Source organism: Crotalus tigris, unplaced genomic scaffold (assembly GCF_016545835.1).
Source record: "Crotalus tigris isolate CLP2741 ecotype Arizona unplaced genomic scaffold, ASM1654583v1 scf7180000024124.1850442, whole genome shotgun sequence".
NCBI classification, from domain to species: Eukaryota; Metazoa; Chordata; class Lepidosauria; order Squamata; family Viperidae; genus Crotalus; species Crotalus tigris.
The window spans coordinates 1,513,938-1,531,724 of NW_024100400.1; the positions used below are offsets into that span (position 1 = coordinate 1,513,938).

At 40.8% G+C, this 17,787-nt stretch overlaps 1 protein-coding gene across 5 annotated transcripts in view; it reads left to right on the top strand.

Annotated features, from left to right (window-relative positions):
- The window catches only part of ADGRL3 (adhesion G protein-coupled receptor L3), a 638,839-nt gene extending 629,883 nt beyond the window's left edge, over positions 1–8,956 (top strand). The window contains exons 29-30 of one of the 5 annotated variants that reach the window (XR_005554203.1): positions 3,576–3,640; positions 7,884–7,958. Coding sequence is in view for 3 of the 5 variants with exons in the window: in XM_039322771.1 (XP_039178705.1) it covers positions 7,884–8,065 (182 nt within the window). In the remaining 2 variants the exon portion in view is untranslated. Of the gene's footprint in view, positions 1–3,575; positions 3,641–7,883 lie in introns of all 5 variants that reach the window. The other 4 variants (XM_039322772.1, XM_039322778.1, XM_039322771.1 and 1 more) reach the window with 4 other exon arrangements.
- Positions 8,957–17,787: the final 8,831 nt, after the last annotated feature.

A 17,787-nucleotide genomic window follows, 5' to 3' on the forward strand; every position in this document is an offset into this window, starting at 1 on the left:
TTATGTCCCTTCTAGTAGCTGGGATTTCATAATGGGACTTATGCAGATGAGCATAATGCCTTTACAGGAGTCAAAATCTAACCTCAGGCTAGGAACTTTCACTGCGATGGTTTGAAAAACTGCTTCATAGCAAAGATATTTTTAAAAGCCTATTTTGAAGTGGTAAAAAAGATATATACAAACCCTACCATTATTTTTCCTAACAGGAAATGTATTTATTTGACAAGATTTAAAATAATGTAGACCTTCCCAGGAGGTAAATTAGCAGCACAGATTTTACTCTTTTTTTTTAATTTATGATGCATTTTGTATGGTCACCCAGTTGAATGACCTCATTACTAATATTTGTTGTAACAGTGAAATTTGTTTGCCAACCAATAAACAACTGATTAAGATTTAGCAGGCACTGTATATATGTCCTGTACAATCAGTCTCTTCTGATTTATCTCCCTTTCTATCTTTAGAAAAAGAATATTAGTTCTTTTAGTGCTGAAGGTAGCTATACAAATAAAAGGATTACTCAGCACAGACTGATGTAGAGAAGGAAATAAGCCAGGTATCTAGAGTCGTGAGGGAGGCATAAAAAGGAAGGGCCTGGAGTTTAGCTGGGGACATGCTGACTTTAGCTTTAGCTAAAAAGAGGAGCTATTTTTTTTACATACATTTTTCTACCATATTTATACCGTATGTTTGATAGATCTTTGTAGATCGTACCAGCCCATAACACAGTGGCATGAAACAGTCCCTGTGCACCTTTAATGTAGCCATTTTGAAGAGTTAATTCCAACAGATAACAGAAGGCGATTAGCTCCACTACTGATATTATGTGAGTGCTGTAGGCACTCCTAGAGTAATCTGTGAATGCAGAATTCATGTTTGCAGTTGTGGATAATAACAATAGCCCTTATGATACTCACAGGTGACAAAACTGGAATTAAGTCAGACTTCCTGTTACAGCTATCCAGAACACTAGAACTGGACATAGTACAGGTAGTCCTCGACTTACAACAGTTCATTTAGTGACCATTCGAAGTTACTACAGAACTGAAGAGACTTGTGACCATTTTTCACACTTATCTTTGCAGCATCTCCCTGGTCACATGATCAAAATTTGGACACATGGCAGCTAACTCATATTTATGACAATGGCTGTGTCTCAGGCTCATGTGATCACCTTTTGCGACCTTCTTACAAGCAAATTAAATGGGGAAGCCAACTGTGTCACTAACTTAACAACTGCAGTGATTCACTTAACAACTGTGGCAAGAAAATGGAATAAAAACTCACTTAATAAATGCCTCGCTTAGCAATAGAAATTTTGGGCTTAATTTTGGTCATAAGTCAAGGACTGCCTGTATACAGAGCAAGGGTCTTCTTGATCAGGTTTGAGATTTGCTTAATTCTCTTCTCCCTGTCATAATCCCAAGAAAACCCCCAATTGTTACATTATTTCCATTTTCAGAAGCATTTGGGTGAATTCCTTGAAACAGAAGTAGCAGTTGTTTCAAGGACGTTCCAGCTCTTACTTAGTTGAAGCTACTGTATTATGAAGGGCACATTACTTGCATTAATGACATTCACGTACAGTAATGGCTAATTTGATTCTGTTTTGTGAAACAGAAATACAAACACCTTTGAAGTCTCTCCTAGATCTTTTGTTCTTGTTTTACTACTTGGTCCTTGTTAATACTCTGGAAAGGCAATATTACTTTCAGTTGTTTTAACTGACTTTAACCATGGAGAAAGCCCTCTAAATTCAGGAGGAGATCAAATAGCTGTGCTGAATTGTATCCTTTGAAGAGATGTGGATAAAATCCCTTTGCTATTCCATACACCCCCAACCTAAGTGCTCTTTTGTTAATACTTGCTTGCAGGATTTTGCAAAATAAAATTAAAATCCACCAGTTCTATCTGAAGTTGATTTATTGAGACACATTAATTATTTTTAAGCTGACTTGATTAGGAAAAGATTCGAATAAACAAAGAAAATAAAGGAGGACATCTCAGGAAATGAGATGTGACCAATATAATTTATTACTTTGTGAGTGTCATGCACATTTTTCCAGCTTTTAGGAACATCTCAGGTAGATTTTCCCTGAATTTACATTGAAGCAGACCAATATTTTTCATACCCATATCTTTTAGCCCTGTGCAGGGGATAATCAAGACTGAATCAATGTGTGGAGGGAAATGGCATTTCATCCACTCTTCCCATCTCCCAATCAACACACAATACAGAAATGTTCATCAATGATAATTGTCCTTTGCAAATGACAGTTCTTTTATTACTGCATTTTTCTTACTTCAGCATGCTAAAATCAACAGCATGGACTTCCACAAAACCACCGCCTGTTGTCATCTTTCTCTTTTACGTGTATTCTCCTGCCACACAAATGTGCAAATGTCAGCCCACAATCATTCAGCTCTATGCCAGAGGTCCCCAACCTTTTGGGCACCAGGAACCGGTTACCTGGAGAGAAGTTTTTCTGCAGACCAGAGCAGGTGTGATTTCGCGTGCTGCCTGCATCTCGTGGATAAGACTTTCCTTGTTTGTGCGGACTGGTTGCTGGCATGCAGTGACCCAGTACTGGTCCACGGACCAGGAGTTGGGGACCCTTGCTCTATGCAGGCATAATGCATTGTCAAGATTCACTTGACTACCTACCTATCAGCTGGGTACCCATAAACCTGACCAACAGAAGGTGTTCTGCTTCCTTGCCATATGTGCAGGGAACAGTAAAAAAAAATAAGAAAGAAAGATAAAGGCAGCTGGTGAAACCGCAACTGTTGCAGCTTCTGTGAGAAAGAAGGTCTTGGTGAGAGATAAGTCCAGGAAGAAAGCTACCATGAAAGAACAAGTATCAATGAGTATATGACTTAGCTCTGAGGGGCAAACAGGAACACATAACACTTAGAAACTCACAGACTACTAAACTCTAGGTGGTGGGAGAGCTATTTCATTGACTCTGCAAGACTTAATTGCTGAACATAAAGCTTGCAACCAAAGACTAATTCTTATACTTCTCCCTCTCTGATTGTCAGCTTATTTGGTCACACCTCATGACGTGTCTTCCTGCATAGACACCACATTTCAAACATACACTCAAAACCTTTTTACTGTATGTTAAATGGCCATATGCCAGAAGCATAAATTAGGACAGAGACTTCTCAAAACACCAGTTGGGGTCCAAAAACCAAGAAAGACACACTGAAGTTCTTCTAAGCAGTTTTGTTTATTGCTTCTCACTCATAGATAAAATCTTGCTAAACTAAAACAAACTATGGACTCCTATGGAAAAGCTGTTCTGGCTCTCTTTCTCTCACTCAAATGATCTAAACTTCACCGTCTTTTGCTGTCTGGAATGCACTCCCTTCTTCCTGGGAATCCAGACTCCATTCCATCACAACACCTTATTAATATAATTATTCAACTAATAAATGGTCCTTGTAAACAAAAATATTGTAATGTATGACAACTATATAAGATTGCTATTGTTCAGGATTCCGCTCAGGACAGGAAACTAAGAACTCAGGTGGCACAATTACACTATTTTCCTTTCTGTCTTTAAACCTAGATCTTGCTGAACTACAACTCCAGCAAACCTAGCCAACATTGTCAATAATTAGGGATGCCACAAAGGTAAGGAATGAAGAATGACACATTATTCATCCCTACCCTAGGCCTGTGTCTACTGCACTATATTTTATTAAAGGCAGGTTTAAGAGTGGCCGGCATTCCTAAACTTATATAATCTTAAATATACTCCTAAATCTATAGGTTATATGGTGATGTAGGATGAGTATAGGAAAATGGGCATTTGAAAATATCCCCATATAGAAAAAGGAAATATATTTTTTAAGTTCATGATGAACATCCTCCAATCTTAATTCCTACCACTGCTACCATGGTTCTAACACAGTGGTTCTCAACCTTTTTAATGCCGGGACCCCCAACCGGTTGTAAGTCGAGGACTACTCAACCGGTCGTAAGTCGAGGACTACTCAACTGGTGCAGCACTGTTTGCAGAATGGGACTTTTGGCGGGCTCAGCAGGGCAGAGACAGCCTGGACAATTCCTATTGGCTTTTGAAAGCCAATAGAATTAGACTCTATTGAAGAGAGTCTATTCTATTGGCTTTCAAAAGCCAATAGAATAAAAGGGAGTAGCACAGCTAAGGAAAAGAAGAAAAAAAATGGCAGACTGCGTTGTTTGGCGACCCCCGTGAAACGGTCGTTCGACCCCAAATGGGGTCCCGACCCACAGGTTGATGAGAACCACTCTTCTAGCAGAACAGGCCCTTTGTTCCTCTGCAGTCCTTTTCCTTCCTGCTTTCCACTTCCCACTTTAGAAAAAAAATGCTACTTTTCATTCCAACTTTGAAATGCTGTCATCCCATCCCTGTCCTTCTCTTGTTTCTATGAGGTTCTAACATTCTGTGTCCCAATGTTCTGTGACCATAGATTTAATTGATACTTACAGAAATCTTATTAAGGTATTCAAAGTATTTGTGTGTACCAAACACATAGAAAAGTCTAGCCAGAATGTGTATAACGAATGCCCACAAAGGGGGGGGGAACCAAAATATGCATCACATCACAAACTTTGTCTTAACACTGAGATATCATTTCATGGTCAAGCTTTCTTGACCAGCATTGTTGACAAATCATAAGGATATCCATTCTCATTGTACAGCAGTTTCAAGACGTTACTGTTTTTAATATCTGAACAAACATTTTACTGCCAAAAATTTGTACTGTATATATTTGTTTATATGTTTTACTTCTTTTTTATTTTCTATTAAGTAATATTATCAAGTAAGTCATATAATGACTTCAACATGACATGAATTTATAGGAATTGACAGAGAATAGCTATCCTTCCAATATTGCCCTTTTAAAATAATTTTTATTTGCAATCATAAAACTATGCAATATCTAACTATATAGTCTCTCTGTTAATTTCCAATATAATTAAGAGAATATGATCAACAACAAAAATCATGAATACTCAAAAAGGAAAATAAATTTTCTTTCAAAGGGAGCCACCATAGCACAAGACCAAACCTTATTAACCAATGTTGCATTTTGAACACCAGATCCCCAACAATTATCTTCATCTATACCATTTCCCCCAAAAAAGGTTTATATATCCACCCATGAGACTTTTTATTGAATTAATTCCCTGCATCATGGGGGGGGGGAGAGATAGGAAGCAAAACTTACATGCAGTCATTGATAGGTAAAGCCCTCTCTTTTCCACTGCGTTCTCCATATCTTCTGTACCCGTGTCCCAAACCTTATTAACTAATGTTGCATTTTTGAGCAGCAGATCCCCAACAATTATCTTTATCCACACCATTTTCCCCCAAAAGGTTTACATTTTGCCACTTTCCTGATTCCTTTGGGCCCTTCACCTCCTTTTTTTAGGACAGAAGCTGATATGAAAAATGCAAGAACTGACAGCAGACATTTACCTAAGAAAAGCCTTCATATGAATGACTTGGATGATCAAAGTGAACCCAAACATGCCCTACCATAATTAGGAATCATAAACTAAGTTTGCTGTCTGGTAGATGTATGTACACTTCACATTCTGATATGAACTCTCCATTCCTCTTGAGTCGTATCTGCTGTTTTCTTTCTTTTACCTCCCTCACACTTGCCAGATACAATAATTATTTTAGTTCATTATCCATTCATATCTTCACAACAAGTTAAGCTGCATCCTTATGTCATATTTGGGATATGTGTATGAGTGTGTGCAAATTTAAATATTCCCACAGTATCTTGGAAATTTCCCTGGTACTGAGGAACTAATCCTTTATTCATTTTTTACACCAATTTTGCTTCAAGCGAGGAGTCGGTTGCCTGAGTTTGGAATTGGACAGAACAAATACAAACTGAAAACGATTACATTGCAGAGTATTTCTGATTAGGATTCCAAATGCTCCATTCTTTTGAGATGTTCCCGAATCGTGCAAAATCGTTATTATTTTGCTTACAAACACAGGCACTTTCTGTATTGAGCATAAATGCAATATAAAGGGAAAGTGGTAAAAAAACAGCACGTGAAAGGGATTCTTCCAATGTGAGGCACACCTTTTCAGAATTCTACTCCAAATTCTAGTTTTATCCTCTTCATAGGGACACATTGCCTCTCTCCCTTGAATTCCCCCTCCCCCCCACACACACACATAAGTGTTTTGTGCCCATGGAGAACATCTGTTTCACAGGGCTTTTGGAGAGCACGCTTCTGCTTGAGTCTTTTATCATTTTCTGCATTTTGCCACTGTTGCCTGGTACTTTCTTCCCATAATGGATAGTTTTGGCCCTGGGAGAATTGATTAACTCTTAGAATAAACATGCAGGTTACTCAGGGTCTAAGCCAGTGTCTAAAGAGGTTAGAAAACAGAAGTATCAAAAGCAGGAATATTTATTCTAAAGTGGACTTTATTTCAGGTGCAATTCTTTTTTAAAAAGTTCTAAGCATTTACAAATGCAGCCAATCTGCATGCCAGTCATTGCATGTAGTGAAGTGTGAGTACTGATCTGAGAACTAATCCAAGGAAGATCTTAAGCAGCCCAAGTTTTGGCCTTAAATGAACACTGAGCAACTCCTTCACACAGCCTTCCAACCTGCTAAGAAATATAATTGGGAATCTGCAAGGTTTCCTTCCCCTATTCTCTCAGCCCATCTTGAAAGAATTGACAGAAAATCCCGATGAACAATATAAATGATCAGAATTAAGCTAATTTACCAGAAAGCTATGAAATAAAGAAATATCCTAATTATCACATCTATTATCATCCTGGAACAAACCCCTGCATTCTGATAAAACCTAATTAGGCTCTTCATCCTTTGGTGTCTGAGAAATTGGTAACATGTTAGAAAGTTTGAATAATCCAGATCTTATGTTTCCTTCTCTAATATGCATTTAAAACTCTCCTGTATCACATCAAATTAGAAGGTTTTTTTAATCATTCAAATATATGGCCAGCCTCTAGGTAATGGTGACTATGATGCAGAAATGGAAAGTCTCTTCCACAAAAACCTCCCAGTTTTCACTAAAAGACTGGCATTTGCTGATCTCAGAGATACATAAAAAAATGAGATTCTCAGCCTACCTAATAGCATCTAACCTCGATGCTCACTGGCTTTGTTTTCAAACCAACATCTCTGTACTGCTTTTAAAGCTAAGTTCCAACTCACCCTGGTAACATGTAACTAGCTGATTTTACTGATTTCATATAGACTCGTGTGTTTGTTGCCTTCCTTAATCTTCCTGTCTCCTCTCCATATCCAAATAAACTTGTTTTTATATCTGGACATTTGGGTCTATTGTTTTTTTTTATAAAGAAATTCTCATAAAAGGTTTTTAACATAGTAGGATTTTGTTCAATTGTTTGTTGAGTTTTTGTTCTGTTCTGTGTTTGTACTTCTGGGCTATGGGAAAGGAATTACAAAGTCACTTTCTTCTCCCTAAAGCTAGGCTGTGGGTGTCCTCTGTCAAAATGCCCAGAAACTCTTCCCTTGGCCAGATGCCCATCTTTCCTGGGAGAAGAATCCTTGGAAAGCAGCAGATTGTCACAAGCAAAGCTACTCCCCAAATCCCCGTCTGCCCCAGACCTCTACAGGCTATTTTCCAACATATTCCTTTCTATTACAGAGCAGCTGATTTACAAATAATATTCAATTGTGAATTGTTACAAAAACTCTATGTACTATTGATAAATTTAACATCTTAATCTGTTGACAAATACTTTCATGTAAAGAAAAAGCACCTGGTTATATTTCTATGAAATGTTAACTTTGTTTGCAAAAAGAAAAAAAAAATCTTTTATCAAGTCCAGTTTCTGAAGCCTTCCTCGGGATTCTTTTTCAGCCAACAGCCTTGGACTGACCATCACCAACAACAACAGTCACGACCATTCTTCTATAGAGATCAGCCCTGGCCACCCTGACCTGGGCTGGATCTCTCCCTTCGTCTCAACAGGAGGAGTGTCTGACCAGCTTTGTGGGGACATGGAAAATGCATACCAAAACAAAAACAAAAACCCCACATAAAAAGCCTAACACCACTTCCAACAACTCCACTAATGCAAGATTTACAAAACCACAAATGCAAATCCCAGGGAATATATGCACCTTCCCATACCTACAAATTTTCCATATCTACAAAAAGCACATATTTTGTTAAAGGTATAAATATAGAAAAATCTGTAGCAAAAAAACAAAACAACAGCATGGTATATGCTGTATAAGACAGCTTTTCTCTGCTTCTCAAGTAGAAAGAAAGAAAGAGCAAACCAGGAACTGGCCAAAAAAGAAAGTATTGTACAGTATGCAAGATTGACTAAGATTTGGTAACAAACTATTATTAACCCTAGAGATATGTACTGTTTCATAATTACCCATATTTCACATTAAATGGTTTGAATTTATAGCAGAACTGCAACTGTATGTACTAAAGCAGAATCCCAAAGTGAATCTATGACTTCAGCCTGGGATTGATCAATGATTTAGAACTTCAAAATGCCACAAAAAGCGGAGGCTGATATCTATAAAAACTTTTATATTGTTTTGGATTCTCAATACCATACAACACCATATTACTGAGACTAGTTTTCATATAGTTAAGCGTTAGAAATTTGAAATAACCCAAGGTCCCGGGATCAAAACAGTTAATAAAGAGATGATACAGCTGTTTTTGAAGTTGAAATAAAGTATTTCAAGCTGTGGGCATTTCTAATTTGCATTTTGTACAATGATGTTTTCTAGTTACAGAACTATGGAGAAGCCCTTCATCTGTATCAAATGGACTTGCACTATGATGCAGAATGCCCATTGCAAAGCATTGATTCATTCTAAATAGCTATAGGATATCATAGAAGAAATAACCAGATGGTAATAGGAAAATTTATGGACAATCCCCACAGTTTAGTATTAATGTTTACGGTATACTCAAATTATTATAAATATTTAAATAACCACATCTTATTAGCAAATGTCATTAGTAGTAACAAAAAAATGAACTCTATCAGTATGTAATGTGGCAGATTTCTTGTCATAGGGCATATTTAAAATTTTCACTCAATAGTTACTAAACAATGAAGAGGAAGAGGTCAATTAATATTACTCTCAACATCTATACTCCTTTTAAACAAAAACTTCCATTTGTTTCAAACTGGACAAGCGTTTTTCTCCAAATAGTAGCTAAAAAAAAAAAGTAAAAGTTTCCCCTGTCCAGTCATGTCCTAATCTAGGGTTGGTGCTCATCTCCATTTCCTAGCTAATGGGGGCAGCATTGTCTGAAGATGCTTTGTTACCTTATCTACTTGCATTTGCATGCTTTCAGGAGCAAGGTGGCTTGCGTGGTTGGGGTGCCGAGTTGGAGGTTAGCAAGCCCTTGTCAAAAACCCAAGTGTTGCTGTGGGGCAGGGTGAGCTTCCATCCTTTGCTCCAGCTCCTGCCAGGGACATAAAAGGACCCCCAACTGGGCATCCCCAGGCAATGGTGATGTCATCAACTAATCCTTTAAACCCAGAAGCATCTTGGAGTTTCTGACATGAGTGTGATGCAATGCATGATTTCAAACTGCTAGGTTGGCAGGAGCTGTGGTAAGAACGGGTGCTCAATCTGACATGTGTACTTGGGGCTCGAACTGCCAACTTCCGGTTGACAAGCCCATCATCTTAACTGCTGGGCCACCACGCCTGCTAAAATAGTAGCTACTACCTGTGCAAATTATATTTCATTCTATAAATGCTGTACCCAAGCAGCAGAAATCTGTATGATCACAAAAAATAAGAACTCCTTGTGCAATCTAGTACTGCGTGGATTTTGCAATCGAGATATAATAGTCTTAGTTTCGTACACTTAAAACAAATCATTTAAGACTTTAGCTCTAGTCCTCCTGTACCAATTTGTTTACCACAAATGGTCCATCTCTTCAGATTTTGCTATGCTTGCACACATCATCCACTTTGGTAGATTTTTTTCCCCATGCTACACAAAGGGATTTAATAATCTTTACAGGTAGGCCACAAACAAAGCAGACAGCCCTGATTTTAGCCCTGAACTGAAGTGGATTGCTGGACAAATTCAATTATTATTGTCAGTACCTATTTCTAGTAAAAACAAATTCATGGGTATCTAGGGCAGTGGTTCTCAACCTTCCTAATGCCACGACCCTTTAATACAGTTCCTCATGTTGTGGTAACCCCCAACCCCCCCATCCAGCTGGCCAGGGGGGTATCAAAAACTTGACCAAAAAGAAAAAAGAAAAAATGGGAAAGTATAGGTAGTCCTCGACTTACAACAATTCACTTAGTGACTGTTTGAAGTTACAACAGCACTGAAAAAGTAAATTATGATCATTTTTCACACTTATGATTGTTGCAGCATCCCCAGGGTCATGTGATTTACATTCGGATGCTTGACAACTGATTCATACTTACGACGTTCACAATGTCCCAGGGTCACGTGATCAATGGCCAGGGGGCATGGCCAGCTGATCACTCAGGTTGCAGAGTGCCTGTGGGGGGGAATCTGTGGGTCTCTGGGATGGGACTGGGGTGGGTGCCTGCCTTTTCCCTCCCATTGTCCCTTCCTTCTTTCCTTCCTTTCTTTCACCTCCTTCCTAGTCTCTTCCTCCTTCCCTCCCTCTCCCACTGTCCCTTCCTTCCTTCTTTCCTTCCTTTCCTTCACCTCCTTCTTAGTCTCTTCCTCCTTCCCTCCCTCTCTCCCATTGTCCCTTCCTTCCTTCTTTCCCTCCTTTCCTTCACCTCCTTCTTTGTCTCTTCCTCCTTCCCACCCTCTCCCATTGTCCCTTCCTTCCTTTCCTTCCCCTCCCTTAGTCTCTTCCTCCTTCCCTCCCTCTTCCATTGTCCCTTCCTTCCTTCCTTTCCTTCACCTCCTGCTTAGTCTCTTCCTCCCTCTCTCTCTTCCATTGTCCTTTCCTTCCTTCCTTCTTTCCTTCCCCTCCCTTAGTCTCTTCCCCCCCTCTCCCATTGTCTCTTCCTTCCTTCTTTCCTTCATCTCCTTAGTCTCTTCCTCCTTCCCTCCCTCTCTCCCATTGTCCCTTCCTTCCTTCCTTCCTTCCCTTTGTCCCTTCCTCCCTTCCCTCCCTTCCATTGTTCCTCCCTTCCTTCCCTCTCTCATTGTTCCTTACTTCCCTCCCTCTTCGTCCCTTCCTTCCTCCCCCCCTCCCCGTGCCCAGGAAGGGACAAGGGGAGGGGGGATAGGCTGCCAGCATGGCTGGGGACTTTACTGCCAGCAAACCTGCCTGTGCACAGGCAGAGACAGAAGAGAGCTCGCCCAGCTCACTTGCTCAGCTTCGCCGAAAGGCATGCAGCTTGCTAAGTTAGCAGAAGCTCCAGGATCAACGCCGGGCTACAGCTAATTCGTTAGCAAGCTCATGTTTTCTAGTGAGCAAGTTTGCCGGGCAGGAGCCAAGGAGAGCAGCTATAGCTGCAGAAGCACGGATCAGCTGTAGAGGCTCGCCCCGATCCTGGACAAGAGGGAAGGAAGGAAAGACAGAAGGGACAAGGGGGAGAGGGAGGGAAGGAGGGACAAAGAGGGAGGCAAAAGGAAGGAAGGAAGGAAGGGAGGGAGGGAGGAAGGAAGGAAGGGAGGAAGGAAGGGAGGGAGGGACAAGGGGGAGAGGGAGGGAAGGAGGGACAAAGAGGGAGGTGAAGGAAAGGAAGGAAGGAAGGAAGAAAGGAAGGAAGGGACAAGGGGAGAGAGGGAGGGAAGGAGGAAGAGACCAAGAGGGAGGGAAGGAAAGGAAGTTCCAGCCAGGAGAGACTTGGCAGCCCGGCTGCCGAGGAAAAGAAGAGCGCAAAGCCAAGGAGAAGAAGGTGGTTGTTTCCTCCCAAAGGGGGCTCCTTTTCTCCACCCCTTCCCTGGGTTTGTGGGGAATTTCTCATCACCAATGCTGGCAGGTGCTGCTTTGAGCCCGCCGTGAGCTTTCTTGCCCCCTTTGCTTCTCCCCCCTCCCCCGCTTTTGTGAGGATTGTGGCGCCCTTGGGAAGTTGATTGTGCTTTGAAGCTTAGGAGAGGAGGAAGTCCCTTCCTCCTTCCCTCCCTCTTGCATCAGCTGACGCAAGTTCGGGGGTCACCAGCTGACGGGTGCAGATGTTGGGTGCTGCAGCGGCCTCCCCTTTGCTGACCTACGTGCACAAGAAGAAGTCAATCCGGTTGCTGCACAATGAGTCTTTGGGGAGGGTGGGGCCTTGCTCTGCGCCTGCGCTCTTCATGCGCCCCATGCAGGGCACATTTGGTAGAGTTCGTGCAGACTGCCGCCAAGCAGCATATTTTCCACAAACAAGTGAGGTGGAGCGGGGGGGAGGGAGAGAAGGCGGTTGACAAACCCTGCCTAAGACCATCGGAAATATATGTTTTCCGATGGTCTTAGGCGATCCCTGTGAAAGGCTCGTGCGACCCCCAAAAGGGTCGCAACCCACAGGTTGAGAACCGCTGATCTAGAGGAAGGATGAAGCCAACATTATAGAATCACAGTAGAAATTTCATTATTATGGACTAGTGTCAGTCATTGAGCTACAGATACTAGAAGTGCATTGAAGATGTAATTTTAGAGAGAGAGATTAAAATATAATTAATATATAATTGTACTTATAACTGCTATGAAAATTATCAGAAGCCACTGCTTTGTATGCTTTTCCTTTTCTTTCTATTTTTCTTAAAGTTTTTTCTTTTCTTGCACTTTTTGCTTTTCTTTGATTCCTTTCTTCTCTTTTCATCTTTATATTAGTTTGTATTAGTTTTTAATTGCCTTTTTAAAAAGCTTTTAATAAAACATACCTATAAAAAGAGATGCAAGTACTAACACCAGCATTGACTTCTTGATATATTGTACACTTGCTATCATTTTTCTTTACTGCTGCTTGCTGTAGATGCCACTGAGGAAATCTCGACATTTGCTTATTACTCTATACGATGACAGGTTTTTATCTACATGAATAACAGAGCATGTATTAATATTGCTTGTATGAGAACTTGTGATTTGTCTACATGCAAATTAGTGAAACCACTGAAACCTAACCTAAGTAACTCATATATAAGAAAGTAAAGTTGCTCTTGGCAAGCATCATTAGTGGAATTACATATTTTCATGCTGTTCAGCAAAATTTCCCTACAAATAGAAACCTGATATAACATGCCAGATTATATCATTACCTTGCATTGGAGGGTTTTACTGAATTCATGATTTCAAGGCACATAAGCCCCACAGGCTTGAGTGAGATCTACTATATGTCCTCCAAAAGATGAAGGAGAACTACCTACCTCCCCTTGACAAGTGGGAGAGTACAGTCTTATGTACTTTTTGGAATGTGATCCTCTGAATCCTAAAGCAGCTCTTGACTGGAATAAATACTATGGCCTAAGGACAGCAGCCTAAAATGATTCACAAAGAACATCACATGATCTTGTTGAAAAGAAGAGAGCGGGCTACAGAAGCTGGCTACTCAAGGTCTAGGAAAGCATCTACAAAGTGGTAGTGAGAGGTTATACCTGGTAGCCAACATCCCATATTGTACTGATTCAGCTGCTTTCCCCAGTAGATGTATTTAGAGCCATTTTGAGCCTTAACCTTTGTCAGTGGTAATGGTGGCAAAGGCCTGTCTGCTCCCAACTCTACTTACGTGCTTATAAAAAACTGTGGACAATCTATTTTGTAGCCTCACAGGTTTTATCTGTAGAAAGGAAAGAGCTTAAATGGGAAAGGATGGAAGGACAGAAAGATCAATTTAGGTACGTATGGGTCAAGCATGGTGTGAGTGGGGATTTTGAGTGTATGTGCGATAGTTGTAAAGCCAAGCAACAGTCACTGGCTTAAAACCAGTTGCTTTCAGCGTTCAGAGACAGGAAACCTACATTCAAAAGTGTCAATGTTTCAACTAAGCAAATTAGAGACAAAGAAGTGATATAGATCCCAATAAACACTACGTCTGTTTTGTACTCAAATCTTGAGCTCCAACAATAGGCTCACTCACTCATTCTGTCCCAGGATTGGAAAGTATCTTTCAGTTTCTTCCTAGGAGAGAATTATGGAGGGGGGTCGCTACATTAGCATTTTTCATCGCCCTTAAGGAGCTGTAATTCCTTAATTAGGACCTTTGCCTTTAAAAGTGAAAACAAAATCCCCCAAATTATGCACATGTATTATTTGTAATTGTTTATATGTTTTTCAAAAAACACACTGATTTATTAATGATTTAGGGAGAAATTAGATAATTAAGGGAAGAAGACTAAGTAACTCAGTAACTTCTCCCCCTTGTCTCTATTCTCTACCTGTCCATCTTTTTGGTCGTCATATTGATATATTCTCATTGTGTTATTTTTTCATTGTTTATTCTATTGTTCTATCATTTTACTTGTGTTTACACTTTTTCATTTTTCTATGGTTATAAACCACCTAGAGAAGGGGTAGGCAACCCAAAACACTGAAAGAGCCACTTGGACCCGTTTCCCACCGAAAACAAAACACTGGGAGCCGCAAAACCCTTTTGATATCTAAAATGAAGATAACACTGCATATATCTTTTACCTTTATTTTGTTTGTTTGTGTGTGTGTGTGTGTGTAAATATATATTTACATAATAATATTAAAATAAAAGCATGATTCCTGGGTAAATTCATCTTCTAGGTAACCAGTAAAAATGTGAACACCAGGAATATTATAAACTAAAAAAGTTTAATACCATCACCAATCACCAAGCTTTCGTCAGAGACTTCTGACATCGTCAGGGTTAATGCTGGTCTATGGGAGAGCTCCTTTATAGGTAAACTGCCGTTTGCACCTGGCTTCTGGATCTCGTCACAGATCCTAATTGGTTTGACTGCGTTCTAATTATGGCTTTTGCATCAATGACTCCTCTTTTCTTGCTTCCCCTACCTATGTATATGCTACTGCTTACTTCTGCCTCACACGATCCTGGGTTGGGGAAGTTCTCTCCCCCCCTTTTTTGGTTGGCCAAATCCTCTGTATCTCTGAGCTGTTTCCTCCTCTCACGCTCCCTCTGCCCTCGCCCCAGCTGTCCTGTTGTGATGCATTCTCTGTCCCCTTTTTCTTTCCCCTGCTCCTTACTCACTTTCCAGTTGTCATCCCTTGTCCTGTGGAGCTGCATCCTCAGCCTTTCCCCCTGTCCCATGCTTCCCACTCCCCCTCCTTTGTCTGAGCAGTCCCCATTTCTGTAGTTGCTATATCGCCCGGCATCTGCCTCCTCCCTCCTGTTTCTGGTGCTCTCGATCTCCACTCCAAATCGGGCATCGCGAACGCCTTCTTCCTCCTCGCTAAGCCCCCTGTCCCCCCTCCTTTTTTGGGTGTGTGTACCCAGTTCCTTCGTTCCTTCCCCTCCATCGACCTGATGATCCTTTCTATAACTTCCGTCCGGTTCAGCCTCTGTTTTCTTTTTTCCCCCATTCTTAGTGTTCTCAGCCTCCGTATCTTCCCGGGCGTTCCAAGTGACGCTCCGTTGTTTCCGCTGGTGGGCCATCACTGCGGGGCAGGCCAGTGTGGCCATCTTCCTTTCCGGGTATGGCTGGATCATCACCACTCTGGGTCGGTCTTTCACGTCATTCCTAGTCCCATCCTGTTTCTGCGCTCCATCATCCACGGTGGAGCCCCAAGCGCCGTCAGTTGGGCAATATATATATATATATATATATATATATATATATATATATACACACACACACACACACACATTTATACAATACACACACACACATACACATACATACATAGACATACACACACACACATATACATATACACACACATATACATATATACACACACCTATAATAAAGGTAAAAAAGGATATATGCAATGTTATCTTCATTTTAGATGTCAAAAGGGTCTTTCCCTCCCTCCCTCTCTCTCCCCCTCTTTCTCTTTTTCTTTCTTTCTTTATCTCTTTCTTTCCTTTCCCTCTCTCTCTTTCCTCTCCCTCTTTCTCTCCTCTCCCCCTTTCTCTCTCTCTCTCCCTCTCTTTCTCTCCCCACCTCGCTCTCTCTTTCTCCGATCTTCTGCTCACCTGGCAAGCTGGCTTCAAGCTGTTCTCCAACAAGCTCAGGGATAGGCAACCTCAGCTCTTTTATGACTCATGGACTTCAACTCCCAGAATTCCTGAGTCAGCATAGCTGGGCTAGCTAGCTTTCTCCTGCTTCCTGCAGAAATGCAGCAAAGGGAGGAGCTCCGCCCAAATAAGCTTTTCAGCTCCTGGGAGAATACCATGAGTCCACTCTTTTTTACACACAGAGAGGGGGGGGAAAGAGAGAGAGGGGGAGAGAGAGAGAGAGAGAGAGAGAGAGAGAGCAAGTGCCTCTCTCTGTCTCTGTCTCTCTCTGCAAATGGCAGAGGAGGCTGGGAGCCATAGGGGAAGGCTCAAAGAGCCGCATGTGGCTCCGGAGCCGCAGGTTGCTGACCTGTGACCTAGAGTAACTACACAGTGAGATAGATATCAAATAAATTTAACAAACAAACAAATGGTAGAATTGAAAAACAATTGAAATGCAGTAAATGTGTTGGGAAAAAGTGAAGAATGGAAGGGGAAAGGGAGGACTAGAAGTTTAGATTAGAAGATCAAAGATGTATATAAAACTGGACACAATTGCATAAAACCACTTACCGTAAATGCCGGCGTACAAGGCGACCCGGCGTATAAGACGACCCCCGTCTTTATAGCCGGGCCACATTCCTAGAACGTCGTCTTATACGCCGGAAACTACCAGTATTTCCGGTATATAAGACGATTCGGCGTATAAGACGACCCCCATCTTTGGCGCCAATTTCAGCGCTCGCGGAAGTCGCCTTATACGCCGGCATTTACGATACATTACATTCTAAGTGGTGACCGTAAGCAGAACTGAATATACATCTGTGTGTCTCTGTGCGCATTCGCGTGTGCATGTTTCTTCATCCATTCATTCTATCCCCAGTCATAAGCTTACTACTCAAAAGCCTGTAATTAGGCTGTTAGTTTGAGGATGGAGCTATCAAACACTGAATATTATAGCAACTCTTTCTTCCCTAACCAGTAAGATGCTTCATACAAACAGGTTCAAAATACTTTATAAATTTTCCCATTTTCTATGATTGTCCTAGCATTATTCTTGGCAGCCTCACAGAGGTCCTAAACTACATATCAAAATAAATTCACAAGGGTTTGGAATCAGATAGGCCATCTTAAATGCTTCAGGAATGTTTCATTCTTCAATAAGAGTTGAGATTTGCCTAGAATGGACACACAATCCCATCAAATACCAAGCTTGATTCCTCTTTCCTTCTTCTCCTTCCTGATTCCCTTATTACAGACTTCTTCCTTGGCACCAGGGTTATTTTAAGATATTTTCATTTTTTTAAAATTCTGACAATACATATTGCATTTTTGGACTGCAAACATATACTGTACTTTCCTCTGACATAGCTAGAAAGGAATCAAGTTCTAGAGATAACTGACATTTGTGTATTTCAATATGGGATTTGTAACTACAAAGGTATTTCTCTAATTGGAACAGGAATATAATTGCAATTTATGGAATAACTTGGATAAAGGCAGGAGTTTTGAAAGATGGATGAAGTCACAGTTTTGTTTTTAAGTAGAATGGAACAGAAATTTTGAGCACTTTTAAAATATTGGAAGCGGCTGACTATATTGACCAAAATCTCCATTGCCAGATTAACAAATTTCCTGAATTTTGCAATCACAGACCATGGCTAGGGCTTCATCTGAGGAAAAATGTTCATGATTCATAAAACT